This window comes from Vicia villosa, linkage group LG6 (genome assembly GCF_029867415.1).
Source record: "Vicia villosa cultivar HV-30 ecotype Madison, WI linkage group LG6, Vvil1.0, whole genome shotgun sequence".
Classification (NCBI taxonomy): Eukaryota; Viridiplantae; Streptophyta; class Magnoliopsida; order Fabales; family Fabaceae; genus Vicia; species Vicia villosa.
In genome coordinates this window covers 82,758,425-82,779,412 of record NC_081185.1, presented here as the reverse complement: position 1 = coordinate 82,779,412, position 20,988 = coordinate 82,758,425, and the positions used below count along the sequence as shown (strand labels likewise).

The following is a 20,988-nucleotide window of genomic DNA, read 5'->3' as shown; positions in this document are numbered from 1 at the left end:
AGCGCTTTCAAAAACGCTTTTAAAGGCCTACCTAAGATAAAAAAAAGCATAAAAGATAAAAAAAGCGCAACCTATGAAAGCGCTTTCTGGAAAAAGCGCTGCTATAGGGGATGCTACGAGAGCTCTTTTCTGGATAAAAGCGCTGTTATAGGGGATGCTACGAGAGCGCTTTTCTAGAAAAAGCGCTACTATAAGGGATGCTACGAGAGCGCTTTTCTGGAAAAAGCGCTGCTAAAAGGGATGCTACGAGAGCGCTTTTGGCGTACCAAAAAGCGCTGTCTTTACCTACGACAGCGCTGGCTATGGCAGCGCTTTTAAGTGCTTTAAAAGACCAAAATAAGCGCTATAAAAGCCCTTTTGTGGCATAGTGAAGACATATTATCTAGGAAAATTATCCCCGATGTTAGAATATCGTTTTTCGATATACCTAATTCATATTCAGTTAAGTGTTGTGAATGGAGTTTTTTGAAACTAAAACCCCAAGAGCAGTTCCGTTTCGAATAAGAGAACCGAATGCCTCCTTAGTCGTGTGAGAATTGTTTAACTTGTATTTAAACGTGTGGTATTGCATATGAGCATGAACGTGATATTTCTCAATATACGAATTACTGATGGATGCATCATATTAAATGTTGTATTATAATCATGTTATGCTTTCCGTTGTTCTGGTTGAATGCTCGGAAGTGTGTGTCTGTGGGGCTTGGTGATGTGATTGATATACGCTTGAATCGAAGTAGACCTAGGCTAATAGGTGGTAAAGCGCACATGACATATATTATTATTGCGGTGGCTGAAGGGGTTACCTTCAGTAGTAAAACATCGGCATTTGGTAAGTCATATGCACCTGAGCTACCATTGGGATGCGCTCATAGGGTCTTTATGGTGTTTCCTCTAGCATGTAATCATCTGTGTGCTTGGTATGGTAGGGATATGATGTCGCGTAGATAATATCATGTCAGGAAAACTCACCTCTAGTAATGTCAAATAAATAATCACTAGGCTTTCACCTGGTGGGCTTGTGTAGTCATTATGGCATATTTGCACTAGCGGTTTCACATTTGCGTATAGATGATCGATGGGGTTGTAATGCCACTTAGGCAAGGTCACAATAGGAAAACTCGTCGTGGATGGAATTCCATATAGGAATGATTTGTTTCATCTAGCGGTGTGCATGTGCAAGTCTTTTGACGCGTAGGCACAAGAGGTAACTCATCGAGGGTGTGGTATTGCGTAGCCTAAGTAGAATAGTAGAACTTACTTATGGATTCCTCGTACACGGGTACGGGTTTGCATATTTGTTTTGTTAGGCTATGTGCTTGTTGCTACCTCGGTTTGTCATGGGACTACCAATGGTAGTGTACCTTGTTGTGTATTTGCACCCAGCCGTGAGAAAAACCTCGAGTCCTCGGTGGATTCGTTTGTTGTATGAACCTTGTAGATTTGAGTGAACCCGTAAGATAGGGGGACTCACTGAGATTTATTAATCTCACCCCATTCCAATTATCTTATTTTCAGGTGGTTCGAGGCAGGATAAAGGCAAGGGTAAGATGGATTAGTCTTGTGATGATGCTTCATGGCGAAGTTCCTTTCTGTTTTGTATCTTTCAATTGTGTATCTTTTGGATGATATATTAGTACCCTTTTTGGGATAATGTATTTTGGCCATGATACATTCGGCATTTGTACTTGTACTAATACTCTCTATATGTTCCGCTGCTTATGTATGACTTTCACGTACCATTTAATACCATATGCATGTTATCATAGGCTATGATATGTATGAGGTGTTACAGTTGGTATCAGAGCACGTCGATTCTCGGCTTTTCCATGAAACATAAGACAGTATAATTCTGCCTCATATGTGTAATCGTCGGCATGATTCCTTATGTCTTACTTATGGCATTGAGCCTGATTAACTTAATTCCATGTGTAGGACAAAAAAGTAAATGGCTGATGGACGCAGAGGTCTCGGAAGGCCCAGGACTAGGAATGTAAAGCCTGAGACCCAACACTACAACATTTTTCCTCTTTAACAACGATTGAAAAGTGTAGCTAGAAATGTGATAAACGTTGCCTAAAACAATAGGGCACGTTTTCCAGTCGTCTCCTGTGCGAGCGTTGCCTATTGATCAGTGGTTTTCACACGTATTTTTACCGCTGTTTTTAGTTATCTTTAAGTATTTTATTTTATGTTTTAATTTATTATTCGTCATTTTATGCTTTGGTTTTGTGTTTAAGTGTTTGTAGGCTCAGATGAATGAAATGGAGAAAATCAGTGCGAAACGTGAAGAAACTGATGAAAAAGCACATGGCCTGGCCAAACGCGTCCCCACACGCGTGTGGAGCCTATGAAAGTGCATCCTGCTGCTCAAACGCGTCCCCAAACGCGTGTGGAAGTGAAATGCTGAGGTCTGCTGACCAAACGCGTGCCCAGACGCGTCCCAGGCCACCAAACGCGTGCCCAGACGCGTCCCAGACTGCCAGACGCGTGCCCACACGCGTCCCAGCTGCCAGAATTACAAAGGAATTCCTGCCCCTGCCCAGACGCGTCCCAGGACGCGTGTCACAGCCACCAAACGCGTGTCCACACGCGTGTGCACGTAAAAGAATGGGCTTTCTTGCTGAAAAGCCCAGTTTGGCAGAAATAAAAGGAGGAGGTTGCGTTTGGACAGGGGTTGGACGAATTTGGGAGCGAAAATACACTGTAGAAGGCTGGAGAACTCAGATTCTATGCAAGGATTGAAGATTTCTATGAGCTTTTGCCATTGAAGATTGGATTTCCTTCATTTATCTGTAATGTCTACAATTTACACTATGGTTTCTGTTATTTTCATGAGTAGCTAAACCCCCCATTGCTAGGGGGGTGACCCTGATTCTGATTGTGATGAATTCATTCAATTGATGCAATAACTATTTTACTTTTCGTATTTGTTAATTTGTTCTTCATCCGTTAATAATGCTTTATCCGTCAGAAAAACGGATTCTGAATATGAATGAATAGTGTAGCTGGACGGCATATTATTTGTGGACATGATTAAGAACATATAATATCTATATCACCTAGGACTAGGGATATCATATTGTAACCGGAAGTTCTTGTTATTGGAATGCTTGATCATAACCGTAATTATCTATGGACATAGTAATTAGGTTGTGAGGTCAAAGATCTTTTCACTAAGGCCTTAGGATTAGATACTCTAAAGAACCGGTAATTAACTATGAAAAGCATGTTATTGTATTGAGACAGAGAATTCGTTGCATGAAGAATCATTCACCGTCCCTAGCAATCTACTCATCTCTGTTCATAGTTCTATTATTCTGTTTATTTACTTTATTTGCAAAACCAATCAAAACAACCTTTTGAACTTTTGTTTAATTGAAACACTGATAAAACTCTATATCGTCAAGTAGTCCTTGAGATTCGATACTTGGGATTTTCCCATTACTACTACATAGGCGAAAATAGTACACTTGCTATTTTCCTATCAAGTTTTTGGCGCCGTTGCCGGGGACTGCCGAAGATTATAGAGTTCTAGATTTATTTCAATTAAAATTTTGTTGCTCTGCGACTAAAATTTTATTTTCTGCACTTTTTATTTATTTTTCCTAATTCTAATATTTGTCTAATCTGTGTATGCGAGGTAAGGCCTCAGCTGAATTTCTTTTTGACGCAGAAATCGAAAGAACTTTGCACGCAAGGCGAAGACAAGCTCGGTTGGCTAAACTGGAACCTGAAGAGGAAATTGTGTCAGTTCATTCCGATTCAGAGTCTGAAAGTGAAGAAGAAACCATGGGTGAAAATCCTCCTCCTCCTGAGAGACTCCTTGGTGACTATGGTGCTGCAAACACACCGGGGGGAAGACAAACAATTGTCAACCAACCGGTAAATGCTGCAAATTTTCAACTACATCCAAGCACAATCAATCAGCTTGAAAGGAAACCTTTCACCGGAAAGGTAAATGAAGATGCAAACAAGCACCTGCAGAGATTTCTGACCATGAGCACAACTCTAAAAATTGAAGGGCATACAGAAGAAGCAAAGAAGCTGAGAATGTTCCCGTTCACTTTAGCCGAAGAAGCAGAAGAGTGGTTTTATTCTCTTCCAGCAGGCAGTATCACATCATGGGAAGAAATGGAGAAGGCTTTCTTGAATGAGTATTTCCCCGCCTCGGTCTTTATAAGAAAGAGGTATGACATTTTGAACTTCAAGAAGAAGGAGGGTGAGCCCTTAGGAGATGCTTACAAAAGATTCAAAAGAATTCTAGTAGCATGTCCCACTCATAATATGGACAAGACTGAACAGATGCAAGTATTTGTCAATGGGCTCAGAATGAAAACAAAGCAGTTAATCGACACAGCAGCTGGAGGCTCAACAAATTTCACAACAGCCTCTGGTATCATCAAGATCATTGAAGCTATAGTTGCAAATGAGCATTTGGAGCTGTATGATAGGTGTACCAGTAAACCAGAAGGAATCATTGACCTCAAGCTGGAAACCTCAAAAATCCGAGTTGAAGATGCGATATCGGCTGAAGTTGAAAAAAGATTGAAGGCTATGAATATAGGTACACAACGGGTGGCTCAAGTGCAACAAGCTCAACCTGTAATATGTGAAATTTGCAATGGTCCTCATCAAACTGTATGTTGTGTTGCAACTCCCAAGCAAATTGAAGAAATCAAATTCCTGAGGCAAAATAATCCTTATTCTAACACCTATAATCCTGGGTGGAAGAATCATCCCAACTTCGCTTGGAAAGATCAACAACAACAACAAGGCCCTCAGAAGGCGGAGTGGGAAGTAGCTATCGAGAGATTGGCTGGACAATGCTCTCAGTTTCAAGAAGAGACAAGAAACAACCATAGGAACACCACAGCTTCAATAAAAAATCTAGAGGTTCAGGTGGGTCAAATAGCACAGCATATCACTCTACAGGCACAAGGTAACTTTCCGAGTGCAACTGTGAAAAATCCGAAAGATCAAGAGAAGATTAATGCTGTTACAACAAGGAGCAAAAGGGTGGCTGAATCAGAAAAAGAGAAAGAGGAAATAGATGACCCTATGGTAATAGAGGTGGATCTAGAAATAAGAGAGAATTCGAAAGAGCCAGAAGTTGTGATACCACCGGTTAAACCAGTTGAAGAAAAAAAGAAAGATGCTGAACCGGCGATCAAACTACCTTTCCCTTCCAGAGTGACAAAGAAGAAGTCAAAAGAGAAAGACTTCGAGAAGTTCACTAAATTGTTCAAAAGGCTAGAGGTAAATCTACCATTCTTTGAAGCACTTGAGCACATGCCCTTGTATAGGAAATTTATGAAGGAGGTGATGGCGAAAAAGAGATCAGTGGAAGGAGAACAAAAGATTGCAACTGAGAAGTGCGGTTTAGTCTCGTCAGCAAGAAAGATCCCAATAAAGAGGAAAGACCCGGGAGCGGTGGCAATACCATGCACTATCAATAACATAACTTTTAAAAAGGTGCTCCTCGATTCTGGTTCTAGTGTGAGTTTAATGCCTTTGTCAATCTTTAAAAAGCTTGAGTTGCAAAAGATTAGTGAGAGTAAGACACAGTTAAGGTTCGCCGACCACACCATCAAGAAATCATATGGGGTAGCAGAAGATGTATTGGTGGAAGTGGATAAGTTTGTATTCCCCGTGGACTTCCACGTCATGGACATTCCGGAAGACGAAGAAACTCCTATCCTTCTTGGGAGGCCATTTTTGTCGACAGGTCGCTGCAACCTCGACATTGAAAAGGGGACACTAACGCTGAGATCTTTTGATGAAGAAGTAACCTTGAAGATGTTAGGAGTTAAGAAACATAGGGCGGTTGTGAATGATCAAAATTCTGGTGGTATGATAGAAAGTGAAAAAAAAGACAAAAAGCCTGAGCAGCTCCAAGAAAAAGTTTCAAGCATAGCATCTCGGGTAGAAACAACTCATGAAGCTATCAAAAGTCCGAAGAAGGCTAAGAAAGTCAAGAAGAATGTGGTAAGTGAATTGAAGGGAAAAGTTGTCCATGCCTTTCATCTTCATGAGTTTTTGGTTGCGGAGGTGAAAAGCAACCAGGTGTGGAATAGAAAATACCCTCCATAATAAAGGGTAATGGACCGTCGAGCCATGCGACGTTAAACGAAGCGCTTCGTGGGAGGCAACCCACAGTTTTAATAATTAATTTCTCTGTTTGTTTGTTTTATTTTCAGAAAATAAAAGGGGCATTTCAAGTGGAAGCTATGGAGTGCAGTACCCTCTGTGAGTCACCTCTCTCGGGCTTGTTCTAAAACATTGAGGTCAATGTTTTGTTCAAGTTTGGGGGAGGTTTCACTCTTTGCATTTTTAATTTATTTTGCTGCTATAATATGTGTAAGACTTACAAAATCATTCTCCCAAATTTTAACCGAAATTTTTAAATTTTGAAGAGTTTGGATCTTAAAGAGCGATCGGGAATAGTATATAGAGATGAAGGGAGGATTGGTTGAGGACAGGAAGTTCGGAATAATGTGACAAGAAGAGGTTTGGTTAAACACCCTTGGTTCCTTAAATGAAATACGAGTCCAACGTGTAGATTTGCACCATAGTACTTGTATCCTGAGAAGTACTCCTCGAGTAGTTTATTGATACAGTCTGGCATAATTCAGATTCACATGCATGATGATTGGTTGAAAAAAAAAATAATAATAAATAAAGGATATAAGGTTGGCACCAAATGATGAAAAGGCGGTAAAAGGCAACCGGCTCGCTAAGTTGGGTAACCCTTACCCGGTTATTCAGCCCAAAGGAGGTTGATCCCCAAACGTCGTCCAAAATGACAATATACAACTGTAAAGTTTGAAAATTTCATCGGTAATAAGAAAGTAGCAAATGCTGCTCGTTTGATGCCAGAGAAAAGAAAATATAAAGTCTTGATCTGTCTCATGCATGTGATGATTATTATGAGAAATACAGTGCCGTAATGTGATTGTCCGAATGAAAGAGGAGGAAAATCGGAAAGAGACTTAAGTGCAAAGCATAGTTGGAGAGGTATCGAAAAGGGGAGCTTAAGGTTTAAAGTGGGAGCAGAAACTCGTCGCGTCATGTGAATGTCGGACCACTGTTTCTTGATCAATAAAACTGGATATCTCACGTATGAATACCGATGTGCCTTGAAGGTCATTAACTCTTGTAATTGTCGCTTGAGGTCAAGCAACGGTTTAAGTTTGGGGGAGTTTGATCAGTGGTTTTCACACGTATTTTTACCGCTGTTTTTAGTTATCTTTAAGTATTTTATTTTATGTTTTAATTTATTATTCGTCATTTTATGCTTTGGTTTTGTGTTTAAGTGTTTGTAGGCTCAGATGAATGAAATGGAGAAAATCAGTGCGAAACGTGAAGAAACTGATGAAAAAGCACATGGCCTGGCCAAACGCGTCCCCACACGCGTGTGGAGCCTATGAAAGTGCATCCTGCTGCTCAAACGCGTCCCCAAACGCGTGTGGAAGTGAAATGCTGAGGTCTGTTGACCAAACGCGTGCCCAGACGCGTCCCAAGCCATCAAACGCGTGCCCAGACGCGTCCCAGACTGCCAGACGCGTGCCCACACGCGTCCCAGCTGCCAGAATTACAAAGGAATGCCTGCCCCTGCCCAGACGCGTCCCAGGACGCGTGTCACAGCCACCAAACGCGTGTCCACACGCGTGTGCACGTAAAAGAATGGGCTTTCTTGCTGAAAAGCCCAGTTTGGCAGAAATAAAAGGAGGAGGTTGCGTTTGGACAGGGGTTGGACGAATTTGGGAGCGAAAATACACTGTAGAAGGCTGGAGAACTCAGATTCTATGCAGGGATTGAAGATTTCTATGAGCTTTTGCCATTGAAGATTGGATTTCCTTCATTTATCTGTAATGTCTACAATTTACACTATGGTTTCTGTTATTTTCATGAGTAGCTAAACCCCCCATTGCTAGGGGGGTGACCCTGATTCTGATTGTGATGAATTCATTCAATTGATGCAATAACTATTTTACTTTTCGTATTTGTTAATTTGTTCTTCATCCGTTAATAATGCTTTATCCGTCAGAAAAACGGATTCTGAATATGAATGAATAGTGTAGCTGGACGGCATATTATTTGTGGACATGATTAAGAACATATAATATCTATATCACCTAGGACTAGGGATATCATATTGTAACCGGAAGTTCTTGTTATTGGAATGCTTGATCATAACCGTAATTATCTATGGACATAGTAATTAGGTTGTGAGGTCAAAGATCTTTTCACTAAGGCCTTAGGATTAGATACTCTAAAGAACCGGTAATTAACTATGAAAAGCATGTTATTGTATTGAGACAGAGAATTCGTTGCATGAAGAATCATTCACCGTCCCTAGCAATCTACTCATCTCTATTCATAGTTCTATTATTCTGTTTATTTACTTTATTTGCAAAACCAATCAAAACAACCTTTTGAACTTTTGTTTAATTGAAACACTGATAAAACTCTATATCGTCAAGCAGTCCTTGAGATTCGATACTTGGGATTTTCCCATTACTACTACATAGGCGAAAATAGTACACTTGCTATTTTCCTATCACCTATTATTTTAGGGGACGTTTATTTTCACTTTTAGGCCACAATTTTATTAAACGTCGCCTAAAATACAGGAAAATGGGACGTTTTTGCTTACTATTTGAGGCAACGATTCTAAGGTGTTGCTACAAAGTGCAACATCGGTAAAACGTTCCCTAAAAGTGATCAAGTGAGCTCACTTTAAGGGGACGATTTTCAAATGTTGTCATATTTAGTAACAATTACAAATTGTTCCCTAAAAATGAAATGGATAGAATACTTGGTAAATAACTGTATAAATTACAAAGTTCAAGTTTTACCATATTTTTCATGAGATAAGCAATTCAAATAATAATTACCCAAAACATATATTACATGTACCACAAAAAATTTGTTAATAAAATCTTCAAGCGTTAACTCAAATACATAAAATGTCTAATACTACAAGTTTAACACTTATAAATCTAAGTCTAGCAAAATGACAAAATAGATAGTTTTTTTTTTAAGTTCAATGCTTAAGTAGAAGCTTAAAACAACAAAATCCAACTCATTTAAATTTGTCCAACTCGTTGTCATCTACATCATCCTCTTCTTCATCACTTAAATCATCATCTTGAAGGTCATCACCTATGTCGTCATCACTTATGTCGTCTTCTTGAAATTCATCACTTATTTCATCCTCATCACTTAAGTCGTCCTCTTGAATTTCATCACTTGCACCGTTGTCCTCATCATCATCTTCATTGATACTTTGCTGCTTAAGAGAATGAAAAAACTTGTTAAAACGTTTAACTTCTCTATAAATTTTATAGATGCCTTGCCACATAAATGTAATAATATATCTCAAACAAGTAGAGTAATTGGTTGAAAATTTTGAAATTCAGAATTGAAAAGAGGAACTCAATTCCAATGAAATGCAACCAAGACTAAATTCAATAAAGGTTTCATTAAGATGACAATATATAGCAAGCTGAACATTAAGACAGAATCATCATTATTGAATGATCTAAATAATCATTTTTGATTAGGCATAGTTTAAACCAACAAAAATCTTGTTTATTCAAAAGAAAAATTAACCACTCTTGAATGTAATAGATTAAATTACCTTTAGAATACATGGAGCATGAGCCGATGTAGATGAATGCATTTGTGGGCCACTCTCCTTTGGATCACTATTAGCATCTCCATAGGATAATCCTAACAAATCTTCTATTGACTCCATATTAATTTGAGGATTGCAATGTTGCATTAATGTCTTAAAAGCATTTTGCAATCTACCAATCTTATCTTCAAATCGTTCCTCAATGTAGAGACCTCTTCATTGTGTGCTTTTTTCAAAGCATTGATCTCCGACTTTCGCTTTAAGGAAGTTTTAGTTATGTTTCTCCCATAACAACGTACCCTTCCAGGACGCTCCTTTCCAAAAACAGCTTCAAAAGCCTCTGTATCACTTTCCTCATTTCCAGCCATTTCTTGAAGTTGGGACTAGCAAAGATTTAAAGTAATATAAACTACTAATATAGAGAATGTTTTCCAAATATATTAAGTAAATATAATGTACTGTAACATTAAATTTTGACATACAACTATTTTTCCAGTTTCTGCATCCATCTCTTTTGCTTTATTTCCTTTCCGAGTTTCAACAAAAATTTCAGATTGAGTGGGCTCTCTTTTTTCTTTTGCATGCTGCACAATCCCAAAAATTCCAAAACAAAACATCCCATATTATAATGTCAATTGCAGAAAAATAAATTAAATAAAATGCATAATAATATCCCATGAATTAAATAGAATTTACCAATTTTTCACGAGTCAAAGAGAAGTTTTTGGGACTCATTCGATGCACCCACTTTAGTTGAGCTCTATTTTTAGTGTTCTTTTCACTAATTTCCTGCATTTAAAGTTGAAGAAATTATTATAATATAAATCTTAATTCAATATATCATATGTAAAAAAGGTTCATAATTCATAAATAATTATTTCTTACTCGTATATGTTCCTTATTCCAATATTCACAAAGGTTTCTAAAATGAGCTTCTGGCACCTTTGGAGGACGATGTTTGAGTCTCTCAGTCATGTTGGAATACTTCAAAATATGATTCTTCTTGATTTTATGTTTATATCTTCTCCGGCATCTCTAACAGTAGTCACAACCCAATTTCGTGCTTCAATCGGTAAGATAAACTTCCGCTACACATTCATATATGATAAAACAAGATCAAGAAACTTTATTTAATTTTGATAACACTGGTCATGAGTGATTATAATATAATTATACTAATCTCTTCCACTTAGAAATCATGCCATACTCCCATATAATAGGTGTTGGGGACTATGGTGGTTGGCACCAAAATGCATCATGTCATACTGTCACAGAAGAAATTAGTTAGTCCATTAATAACACCTCTCCAAAGTACATCTCCCACCTAATTATCCTAATCTCTTCCACTTTGAAATCACAAATTATTTATAAACTAAAAGTAGTTAATCCATACAGCCTCGAATCTTTCAATTCTATTGGAGTGACACCATATTTGTATATTGGTATGACACATATCTATTGGAGTGACACCATATTTGTATATTGGTATGACACATATAACTACAAGTATTAGTATTTCTGTAGCTTGCAATGGGCCCTATGGATTTGATGGACACTAGTAACTAAACTGTTTTGTATTCTAACACTAACAAAATGGAAAATTGAAACAGAAAACCATTAATTTCCCCATTTCTTAAATCTGATATAAATTCCTTAAAATGTTAAAGAAGTTCAGAAAAATTCTAGGAATGTTCAAATAGTAGCAATTTATGTAAATCAGATAAAATAATTGCGTCTAGTTAATTAGACGTTCAAATTTATATATACACACACATACCTTAGTATATATCCAGAAGCGTCTTTTATTCTTTTTTGCGTCTAGTAGCAATTTTCTTTGTAGCAATGGTCTTGTCCAATTTTCTATCACCCTTTGGAACTCTTTCTCTATCATTTGCATGTAGTCTCCCGTGCAATCCATTGGTTGTAGCTTTTCCATGAGTTCTCTTTTGTGTTTCTAATTTAGTGAAAATAATTCAAAAGATATATATTATGAATAATTTAAAGTATTTTTTGGAAACATCAAAGAGTAATTGAACACAAAGAAAGAGCACTAACTGAATAAAGAAAGAATACTAATTTAACAATACAACATTGTCTCTGCACTGTTTTTACATATTTAAACACTGATTTTATTAATTTTTTTGCATAACTGAACTATTCTGAACTATTTATACATTGTTTCAGCAATGTTTTTGCTATTTCTGAACTGTTTCTGCACTATATTACTCATAAAAGTTTAACTTAACAGTGTTTCAACATTGTCTCACTGTTACAAGTTTCAACGGACTATAAAACCAACATTGTTAAGCTAACCTCAAGCCATTGGAAATTATTTTACAACTTTGCTCTTGGAATAATTTGAAGTATATATGATAACATAAAAGAAATGTACATAATCATAATAAACAATAAAATTACTTACCTTGTGGTTGCCCAAGCTTGGGTTTCTCCATTTTCTTTGTAACAATTTCGTTATCCAAATTACCACCAACCTTTTGAGTTCTTTTTTTAGGTGTTTCTAATTTTAGTGAAAATTCATAAAAAGTGTATTAGGAATTGATAGTCAAATGTAATTTTTTATAGTCATAATCATGAAAAAATAAAATGATTTACCATCTACAACTTCATCAATCTCTTGAACCATTTCTCTATTGTTGCCTTGTAGCCTCTCATGTAACTTGTCAATTTTTTCCTTCTTAATTTGCTTGAATTTCTTTGCTAACTCCTTGCTTGATTTTGCTTGGATATAAAAATCACAACTTTTAGTAGGACTTAAATCAATCTTTCTAAGAGATCCACCATCTTTTAAACCCACTACCGTGTCCATTGTGGCTACAATGATGATCTACAAAGGGGAAAACATAAAATGACATAATTATACAATACAAACAATATTCAAACACAATCTATTAACATAAGTGAAAAACACAGTAACAAATATTTGTAAAAAATGATATAAAAAATTTGGGAAAACATATGCTAAACACTACCTAAAAAACATTGATTAACAAGTACTAGAATCATCAGTGGATTCGTTATCACTTTCACAACTCGTGTCATCACCACTCTCATTTTCTTGTTGTTTGTGAAGTTCCGACAAAGGTTTTTCGAAGATATCATCAGGTACATCTTTTCTAACCAAATCAACTTCACAATCATCCTTTGATATATCAAGATTTGTTGAAATATCATATTCTTGGCCATCTGAACTAAAACATTCTCCCATGTCAAATGATTCCCTTGGAAATGCCTTCAAAACATAGTGTCTATTTTTCTTAAAAGGATCTTCAATAAAGAAGCATTTGTTGAACTTGAGATGCCAACACAAATGGATCATTTTTATAGCATTTTTTGTTTAAGTAAACACATGTCAACCCATACTTGTCTTCTTCAGCCACAAACCAATCACATTTAAACAATACATAACTTCTTTGACCATAATAATCTACCTCAATGATATCTTTTACTGAACCATAGTAAGTCACACAAGTTGTTTTTGGATTTTCATCCTTTGCATTCTAAGAATTTGTGTTACCGCTTCTAATGTCACACCACTATTTTGTGTTTTAAGCCTTGCTTCGTGTTTTGTTGTATGAAATCTGTAACCATTAATAACATAACCAGAATACCTTTTAGCAATATCATTTGGTCCCCTAGACAACGCGTTCAACCATTCAGATACTTTTTCATCTGTGAGACGTGTTTCAAACCATTGAATAAAACCTTCTCTTTGATTGTTAGCTTTGCTTGACTTACTTCTTTTTCGAGGATTGTGAACATTAATCTCGTGCTCTCTACAAAAATAAATAACTAATTTTTAATTCAAAATAAAAAGATACTTAATGTGAGGATGAAATGTTGTAGCAAGTAAATGATTGTACCTAATGTATTCTTGCACTTCATCACAATTGAATAATATGTAACTAATTTTTAGGGAACATTTTCTAAGTGTTGCGCGAATTGTCTTAGTAACAATCAAAAATTGTTGCCTGATCTTTTTTTAGGCAACAATTTACACATGTTCCATGAAAAAGTGTTGCCAGAAGCAATAAATGCCATAGTGCCAGTTGGAGAATCTAATGCACCCTGGTTCCAAGTGATGCAGCAAATGTAACAACAAAATCAGATGATCATGCAATTGATGCAGAACATGCAACAACAGCCAGTTGCTCCTGTTCCTTTTCCGCAAACCGTAATTGGGCCAAATTTTCGTGCTTTCTTCCGGATGGATCCTCCAGAGTTCACAAGTGGTCTTGATCCAGAGATAGCCCATGATGAAGGATAGAAAAACACTTAGAAAGGGGGGGGTTTGAATAAGTGTAGCTTTAAAACTTGTAAGATAAAAACTTTTTGCACAATGATTTTTATCCTGGTTCGTTGTTAACTAAACTACTCCAGTCCACCCCCTTGGAGTGATTTACCTCACCTGAGGATTTAATCCACTAATCACACAAGATTACAATCGTTTTCCACTTAGACAACATCTAAGTCTTCTAGAGTATACTGATCACAACCTGATCACTCTAGGAACAATCTGCTTAGATACCCTCTAAGACTTTCTAGAGTATTCTGATCAACAACCTGATCACTCTAGTTCTTACAACTCAATGTAAACAAAATTCTAAGAGTTACAATGCTTCTTATAAAGCTATAAACACAACTGTGATATTTCTCTTAAAGTTTAAGCTTAATCTCACTAAGATATTACAACAGCAATAAGTGAGGTTGAAGATGAAGTTATGAGAGCTTTTGAATTGAACAATGTTTCAGCGTTTTTGGATCGAGTGTTATGTTCAAAGTTCGTAACCTTGCTTCTCATCAGAACTTCATATTTAAAGGCGTTTGAGAAGATGACCGTTGGGAGCATTTAATGCTTTGCGTGATCCGTACAACATTGCATTTAATGTTTCACTCTTTTGTCAACTACCTAGAGCCTTGCTTTCGCTGTGTCTACTGACGTTGCCTTTCATAGCTTCTAACGTTCCTTTTGTCAGTCAGCATAGCCTGCCATCTTGTACTTGATTCTGATTTGATCTTTTGTAGATACAACATTTGAATCTTCAGAGTCAATACAGCTTGGTGCAGAGCATCTTCTTGTCTTCTGACCTTGAAGTGCTTCTGAGCGTGATACCATGAGAACTTCAGTGCTTCTGCTTCTGATCTCAAGTTCTTCTGATGCTTCCATAGACCATGTTCTGATTCTGCTTGACCATCTTCTGATGTCTTGCCAGACCATGTTCTGATGTTGCATGCTGAACCTTCTGAGTCAGTGCTTCTTGCTGATTTTGTGCATACTCTTTATATAATTCCTGAAATGGAAATTGCATAGTATTAGAGTACCACATTATCTCATACAAAATTCATATACATTGTTATCATCAAAACTAAGAATATTGATCAGAACAAATCTTGTTCTAACAATCTCCCCCTTTTTGATGATGACAAAAACATATATAAATGATATGAATTTGCAATCAGAAAATCATACGGCTAAAGACAATTACACAGTTATAGCATAAGCATATAAACATAATGTGTGTATATGTCTCCCCCTGAGATTAACAATCTCCCCCTGAGATAAATAATCTCCCCCTGAAATAAATACTGGAAGAAATTTATAATAAAAGGACTTCCCTGAGTATTTTCCATTTCAGTTGAGACGATCACATATGCTTAGATCTTCAGAACATTCATAGCTTCTGATTCTTGCTTCCATAGGACAGCTTCAGAACTTGAATTACTTTTTGAATCATTGCATGCTAGATTGTATCAGAACATTGTTGAATGTACCAGAGTATCATCAGAGCATCTCTACATCCTGAAATGTTACAGAACAAACTAAACGACAAAAGTCAGAGCATGAATGAATCAGAACATAAAATATGTATCAGAACATATAATACGTATCAGAGCATAAAATAATAATGTTTCAGAGCATATTCAGAATAAAAACATGCATCAGAACATATAAGGAATAAGAATATGTTAGAGCACATTCTATCATCAGAATATCATAACATTCTTCCTTCTTGCTTCTGATCTTGAAGCTTCATAGCACTCAGCTTGCTTCAATTTCCATGAGCTTGATTCCATACAGAATTGCTTTTCCCCATGTCTTTGCTTCTCATGTTGAGCTTTTTGAGATTGTCTTCAATCCTGCAAAACACTTAAAGACACAGAACTTGCAAATGCTTGTTAGAAATGTAGAGACTTTCTCCCAGCAACTGATAATATAAATTAGATCATTTATCACATTTTCTCCCCCTTTTTGTCATAACATCAAAAACACAAGAGATTCAGATGAAAAACAAAACAATATGAGAGAAAAAAAAGGATAATTTTCATTGATTGAAAAAGAGAGAATTATCAGAAAGTACAAGGAAGATGCATAGAAGACAGATGCAAGAAATAAAGAAACAACTAGGACACAAAGGACTAAGACGACCCTAGCTTGGACATAATCTTGGCCAGCATGTCATGAATCCCAACATTGCTCTCAGTCTGCCTCTCCATGAAAGAGCGAAACTCAGCATTGGTGTCCTCTTGCTTGTTCATGCGAGAAGCTAGCTCAGCTTGGTTCTTCTGAATAACCTATAGAGTCTTCACCAGAAGAGAGGGTTCACCAGAAGAAGCTTCACAGCTTCTGTTCAGAGGGACGGCAATCTTAGCAGCAGCTTCCATTGTCAGATCATCATCATGATTTTCCTCAACAGGAATAGTCTCAGCAGGATGAACTTCAGCATCAGCTTCTCCCATATCAGCATCTTCTTCATACACAGGAGCAGGAAGATCAGAATCTCCATTCTCAAGAGCTTGAAGAATGGCAGCAAGATTCCTTGGGGCAGAAGGACCTTCAACTTCTGGCGGGTCAACAACTTCTGGAATGACAAAATTGGGGTCCTCCTCAGAAGGATGTTCCCTCAGAAAGTCAAACAACCACTTGAAGTCTCCAGTCAGAACTGGATACCTAGGTCTCCAGACCATAATATCTCTACAAGGATTGTCCACAAATCATCAACAAACATCTTCTCCTCAAGAACTCTCCTGTTTCTGATAGGATGAAAATATTTTCCATCATCAACTTCAAGAAGATATCCAGCATAACCAGGTGCAGCAGCCACTAGTCTCTTCTGAACAGCCATAGCTTCAACTTGAAAATCTTGGCGAAAGCTTCTCCAAAGATTTCTAGTAGAAACATCATCAAGATTATTGAAGAAGGCATCTTTCAAGAGACCCAGCCTACTGATAGCATCATGTCTGAACAACTCCATGTGGATATGAGGTTCAGCTTCAGAAGGGTTGAAGGTGAATTTGTAGTTAGGGTAGAGAAGGCAGTATGGGTTGGATTTTCTGGTAGGAAAGGGATGGGATAGAGAAGGTGGAGCTGCTGTGGTTGAAGAGGATGGAATATCTGTGGAGATGGTTGATGAGGATGGTATATTAGTGGGTGTGGGAGGATAGACATTTAGTGGAGTGGGGTTCAAGATAGGTGTAGAAAGAGATGGTGGAGGAGGATTTGGAATGGTGAAGGTGTTGTGAGGTTCAGAAGGAGCTGGTTGATATACTTGCCTGGAGAAATTACCTGTTCTTAATGCTTGAAAAGAATCTACTTTAAGAGGGTCATAAGTAACCTTCTGCTTCTTAGCTTCCTTAGCAGCTTCTTCTGCAGCCTTTCTCTTCAGCCTTGCTTCTTGCTTCTTCTGATCCTTCTTCTGAAGGTCAGCTTGAGAAGGAAGCATTCTTCCACGGATCCACGCAGGATCAACAGAAGATTGAGTTCTTACAGAAGCTTCCAAATAATGCTTAACAGCCTTGTGAAGTTCTGCTTGGAACAAGGTAGCAAAGCCTTCAACTGGAATTCTTCTGGTCAGAATATCTGGGAAGACAAAAGGAACAGAAGTTATCTCCTTGATAAGTTCCATTCTTAGCAGATCAAAACCATTGAAGATATGACCCTGAGTGACTCTAAAGAATTTAGACGTCCCAATAGTCTTTAGAGAGTCCATCAAATCACTTTCTATCAGAATGTCTGAAATCATTCTGGCGTAAGGAATAGCCTTTCTTTGAAGATGAGGATACTTCTCACGTTCTTCATATCTTGACTCTTCAATAGCCATCTTCAGATTCTGAAAGAGAATGTTGGAGATGTTGAGTTCAATTCTTCTTCCAATGCAGAAGAGAGTATATTTGTGATCAGGACTGATGTAAGAGGAGGAGAACGATCTTCTTCTGTGATGGAGAGAACCCAGAATAATCTCATCCCAGACTTGGTAGAACGCCCTCAATGTACCAGTTTTATGAGATTCAATACCGGTAACAAACGATATTTGTTTTTCAACCTGTAGCCAACTAACTCTGGCATGAAGAGGACCAGTGCATCCTTCTTTATCATCCAAGTTGTACAGCTTCCTGATCAACTTCTCAGTTATCACAACTTCATGCCCTAACACGAAGGAGATGATAGTAGTTGGAGTAACGGTTGCATGAGCCCAGAAATCTTTCACAAGAGCCGGATAAATTGGTCCAACCAATCTATCAAGATAGTTTGACCATCCTTGTGCCATAATCTTTGCATCAGGTTAGAAACCATATGCTTTCAGATTCTCAAAATCCACCGAGGACTCACAAAGAACTTCTATTTCTGATGGAGGAATGGAACAGGTCTTCAATGGAGCATACCTATGCTTGTTGAAAACCAGTTGAGTGGAAGACATTTCTTCTGCTTGGTTTGAGGAACTTGATGAAGGATTCATGATGATATGCTAAGTTTCAGACACAAACTAGGGTTTATGCGAAGAATGCAAAAAGAGAGGGACGAATGAAGAGAGAGAGTGAAAAAGATGAAATGAAGATGAAGGGGAGTATATAAAAGGTTGGAAAGAAAAAAATAATAACTGCAAAATGGTTTAAGTGAAATGATTACAGAAAAACATGACATCAATTTGCATTTAATGAGATATGACGTTAGGAGAGATAAAGTGACAAAATGAAATGATTTGCACAGTTACCTAGGGCGGCGTCTCCTCAACTGCACGCATGCTTGTCCGGAAATAGTAAACACGTGTTCATTTTCTAGAAAACTGGTGACAACTGTTTTACTTTAAAAGAGATTCTGAATCAACTTAGACAATGAAACGTTAGTAATAACAGAATCAGAACTTCTAATTGATCATTATCAAAACTTCTTATATTCACATAATCCCAACATATTTCAGAATTTAACCATGCATGAGATCTTCTCATCTTCTCATTCTGGGCATAAATCCATACTGGTATTCTTCAGAATGAACTTAAACCTATCTTCAGCAAGGGGTTTTGTAAAGATATGAGCCAATTGATGGTCTGTATCCACAAAGTTAAAAGAGAGAACACCCTTCTGAACATAGTCCCTAATGAAATGATGTTTAATCTCAAAATGTTTAGCTTTGGAATGTAAGATAAGATTATTAGATAAACATATGACAGAGGTATTATCACAGAAGATAGGAATGTTACTCTCATATATTTGATAATCTTCTAGCTGACTCTTCATCCAGAGCATTTGTGTGCTACAACCAGCAGCAGCAACATATTCTGCTTCTGTTGTTGAGAGGGCAATGGTAGCTTGCTTCTTGCTGTACCAGGAGATCAAATGACTTCCAAGAAATTGACAACTTCCAGAAGTACTTTTCCTTTCAATTCTATCTCCAGCATAGTCAGCATCACAAAATCCTACTAAGTTGTATTCTTTAGATTTTCTGTAGACTAAACCAACATTAGTAGTACCTTTCAGATACCTCAGAATTCTCTTAAAAGCAATTAAGTGAGATTCTCTAGGATCTGATTGGAATCTAGCGCACAAACAAACACTGAATAGAATGTCAGGTCTAGAAGCAGTTAAATATAGAAGAGATCCAATCATACCTCTGTACAACTTCTGATCTACCTTCTTACTTACCTCATCCTTACCTAGAACACACGTTGGATGCATAGGAGTTTTGGCTTCTTTCAGAGAGATTAAACTTCTTCATAAGTTCTTTCACATACTCCGTTTGATGAACATAAGTTCCATCAGAAGTTTGATTGATTTGAATTCCAAGAAAATACTTGAGTTCACCCATCATACTCATTTCAAATTCAGCCTGCATAGACTTAGCAAACTCCTTTCCAAGTGAAGCATTAGATGTTCCAAAAATAATATCATCAACATAAATTTGACAAAGTAAAATGTCCTTCTTATATGTTTTACAGAAGAGAGTCGTATCCACTTGTCCTCTAGTGAAACCATTATCCAGAAGGAAAGAACTTAATCTTTCATACCAAGCTCTAGGAGCTTGCTTCAATCCGTACAATGATTTCTTAAGTTTGAAAACATGTTCTGGAGACTTAGAGTCTTCAAAACCAGGAGGTTAGTGGACATAGACTTCCTCATCTATATAACCATTTAAGAAGGCACTCTTAACATCCATCTGATACAGAGTGATGTTATGTTGAGTGGCAAAAGAAATTAATAAGCGAATAGATTCTAACCTGGCCACTGGTGCAAAGGTTTCAGTATAGTCAATTCCTTCTTGTTGACTATATCCCTGAGCCACAAGTCTGGCTTTGTTTCTTACCACTTCTCCCTTCTCACTAAGCTTGTTTCTGAAAACCCACTTTGTACCAATGATGTTGAATCCTTTTTGTCTAGGAACAAGATCCCATACATCATTCCTTGTAAACTGATTTAGTTCTTCTTGCAGGGCAATTATCCAGTCTGGATCTTCTAGAGCTTGATCAACAGAAGTTGGCTCGATCAAAGAAACAAGACCTAATTGTCATTTTGCATTGTTCTTAAGGAATGCTCTGGTTCTGATAGGATCATCTTTCTTTCCAAGGATCACATCTTCTGAGTGAGCCAAAATGAGTCTAGAAGATCTTCTGACGGTTGGCTCTTCAGAAATTCTGAGATTCTCTAAAGATGCAGCAACTTGATCTTCTGATTCTTTGCTTCTTAGATTTTCAGCTTCTGAAACTTTGCTTCTTGGTTCTACAGCTTCTGATATATCAATATCTATATCTGCAAAATTCTCAATCTGCTTTGGCTTTTCAAGACCAAGCTTATCATCAAATCTGATATTGATTGATTCTTCTACAACCAATGTTTCATTATGGTATACTTTGTAGCCTTTAGGGCGTTCAGAATATCCAAGAAGGAAACATTTTTGTGCCTTAGAATCAAACTTACCAAGATGATCTTTAGTATTCAGAATAAAACAAACACATCCAAAAGGATGAAAATATGAAATGTTGGGCTTTCTGTTCTTCCACAATTCATAAGGAGTCTTATTTAGAATAGGTCTTATATAGATTCTATTCTGAATATAACA

The 20,988-nt window shown here is 37.2% G+C and overlaps 1 protein-coding gene across 1 annotated transcript; it reads right to left on the bottom strand.

Moving 5' to 3' along the window:
- Positions 1–9,032: 9,032 nt before the first annotated feature.
- Positions 9,033–10,225, bottom strand: LOC131611768 (uncharacterized). Its single transcript, XM_058883656.1, has 3 exons — positions 10,123–10,225; positions 9,644–10,023; positions 9,033–9,292 (listed from the first exon to the last, which is right to left on the bottom strand). The coding sequence occupies exons 2-3, from the start codon at positions 9,785–9,787 to the stop codon at positions 9,086–9,088; spliced, it is 351 nt and encodes a 116-aa protein (XP_058739639.1). The 5' UTR covers positions 9,788–10,023; positions 10,123–10,225; the 3' UTR covers positions 9,033–9,085.
- Positions 10,226–20,988: the final 10,763 nt, after the last annotated feature.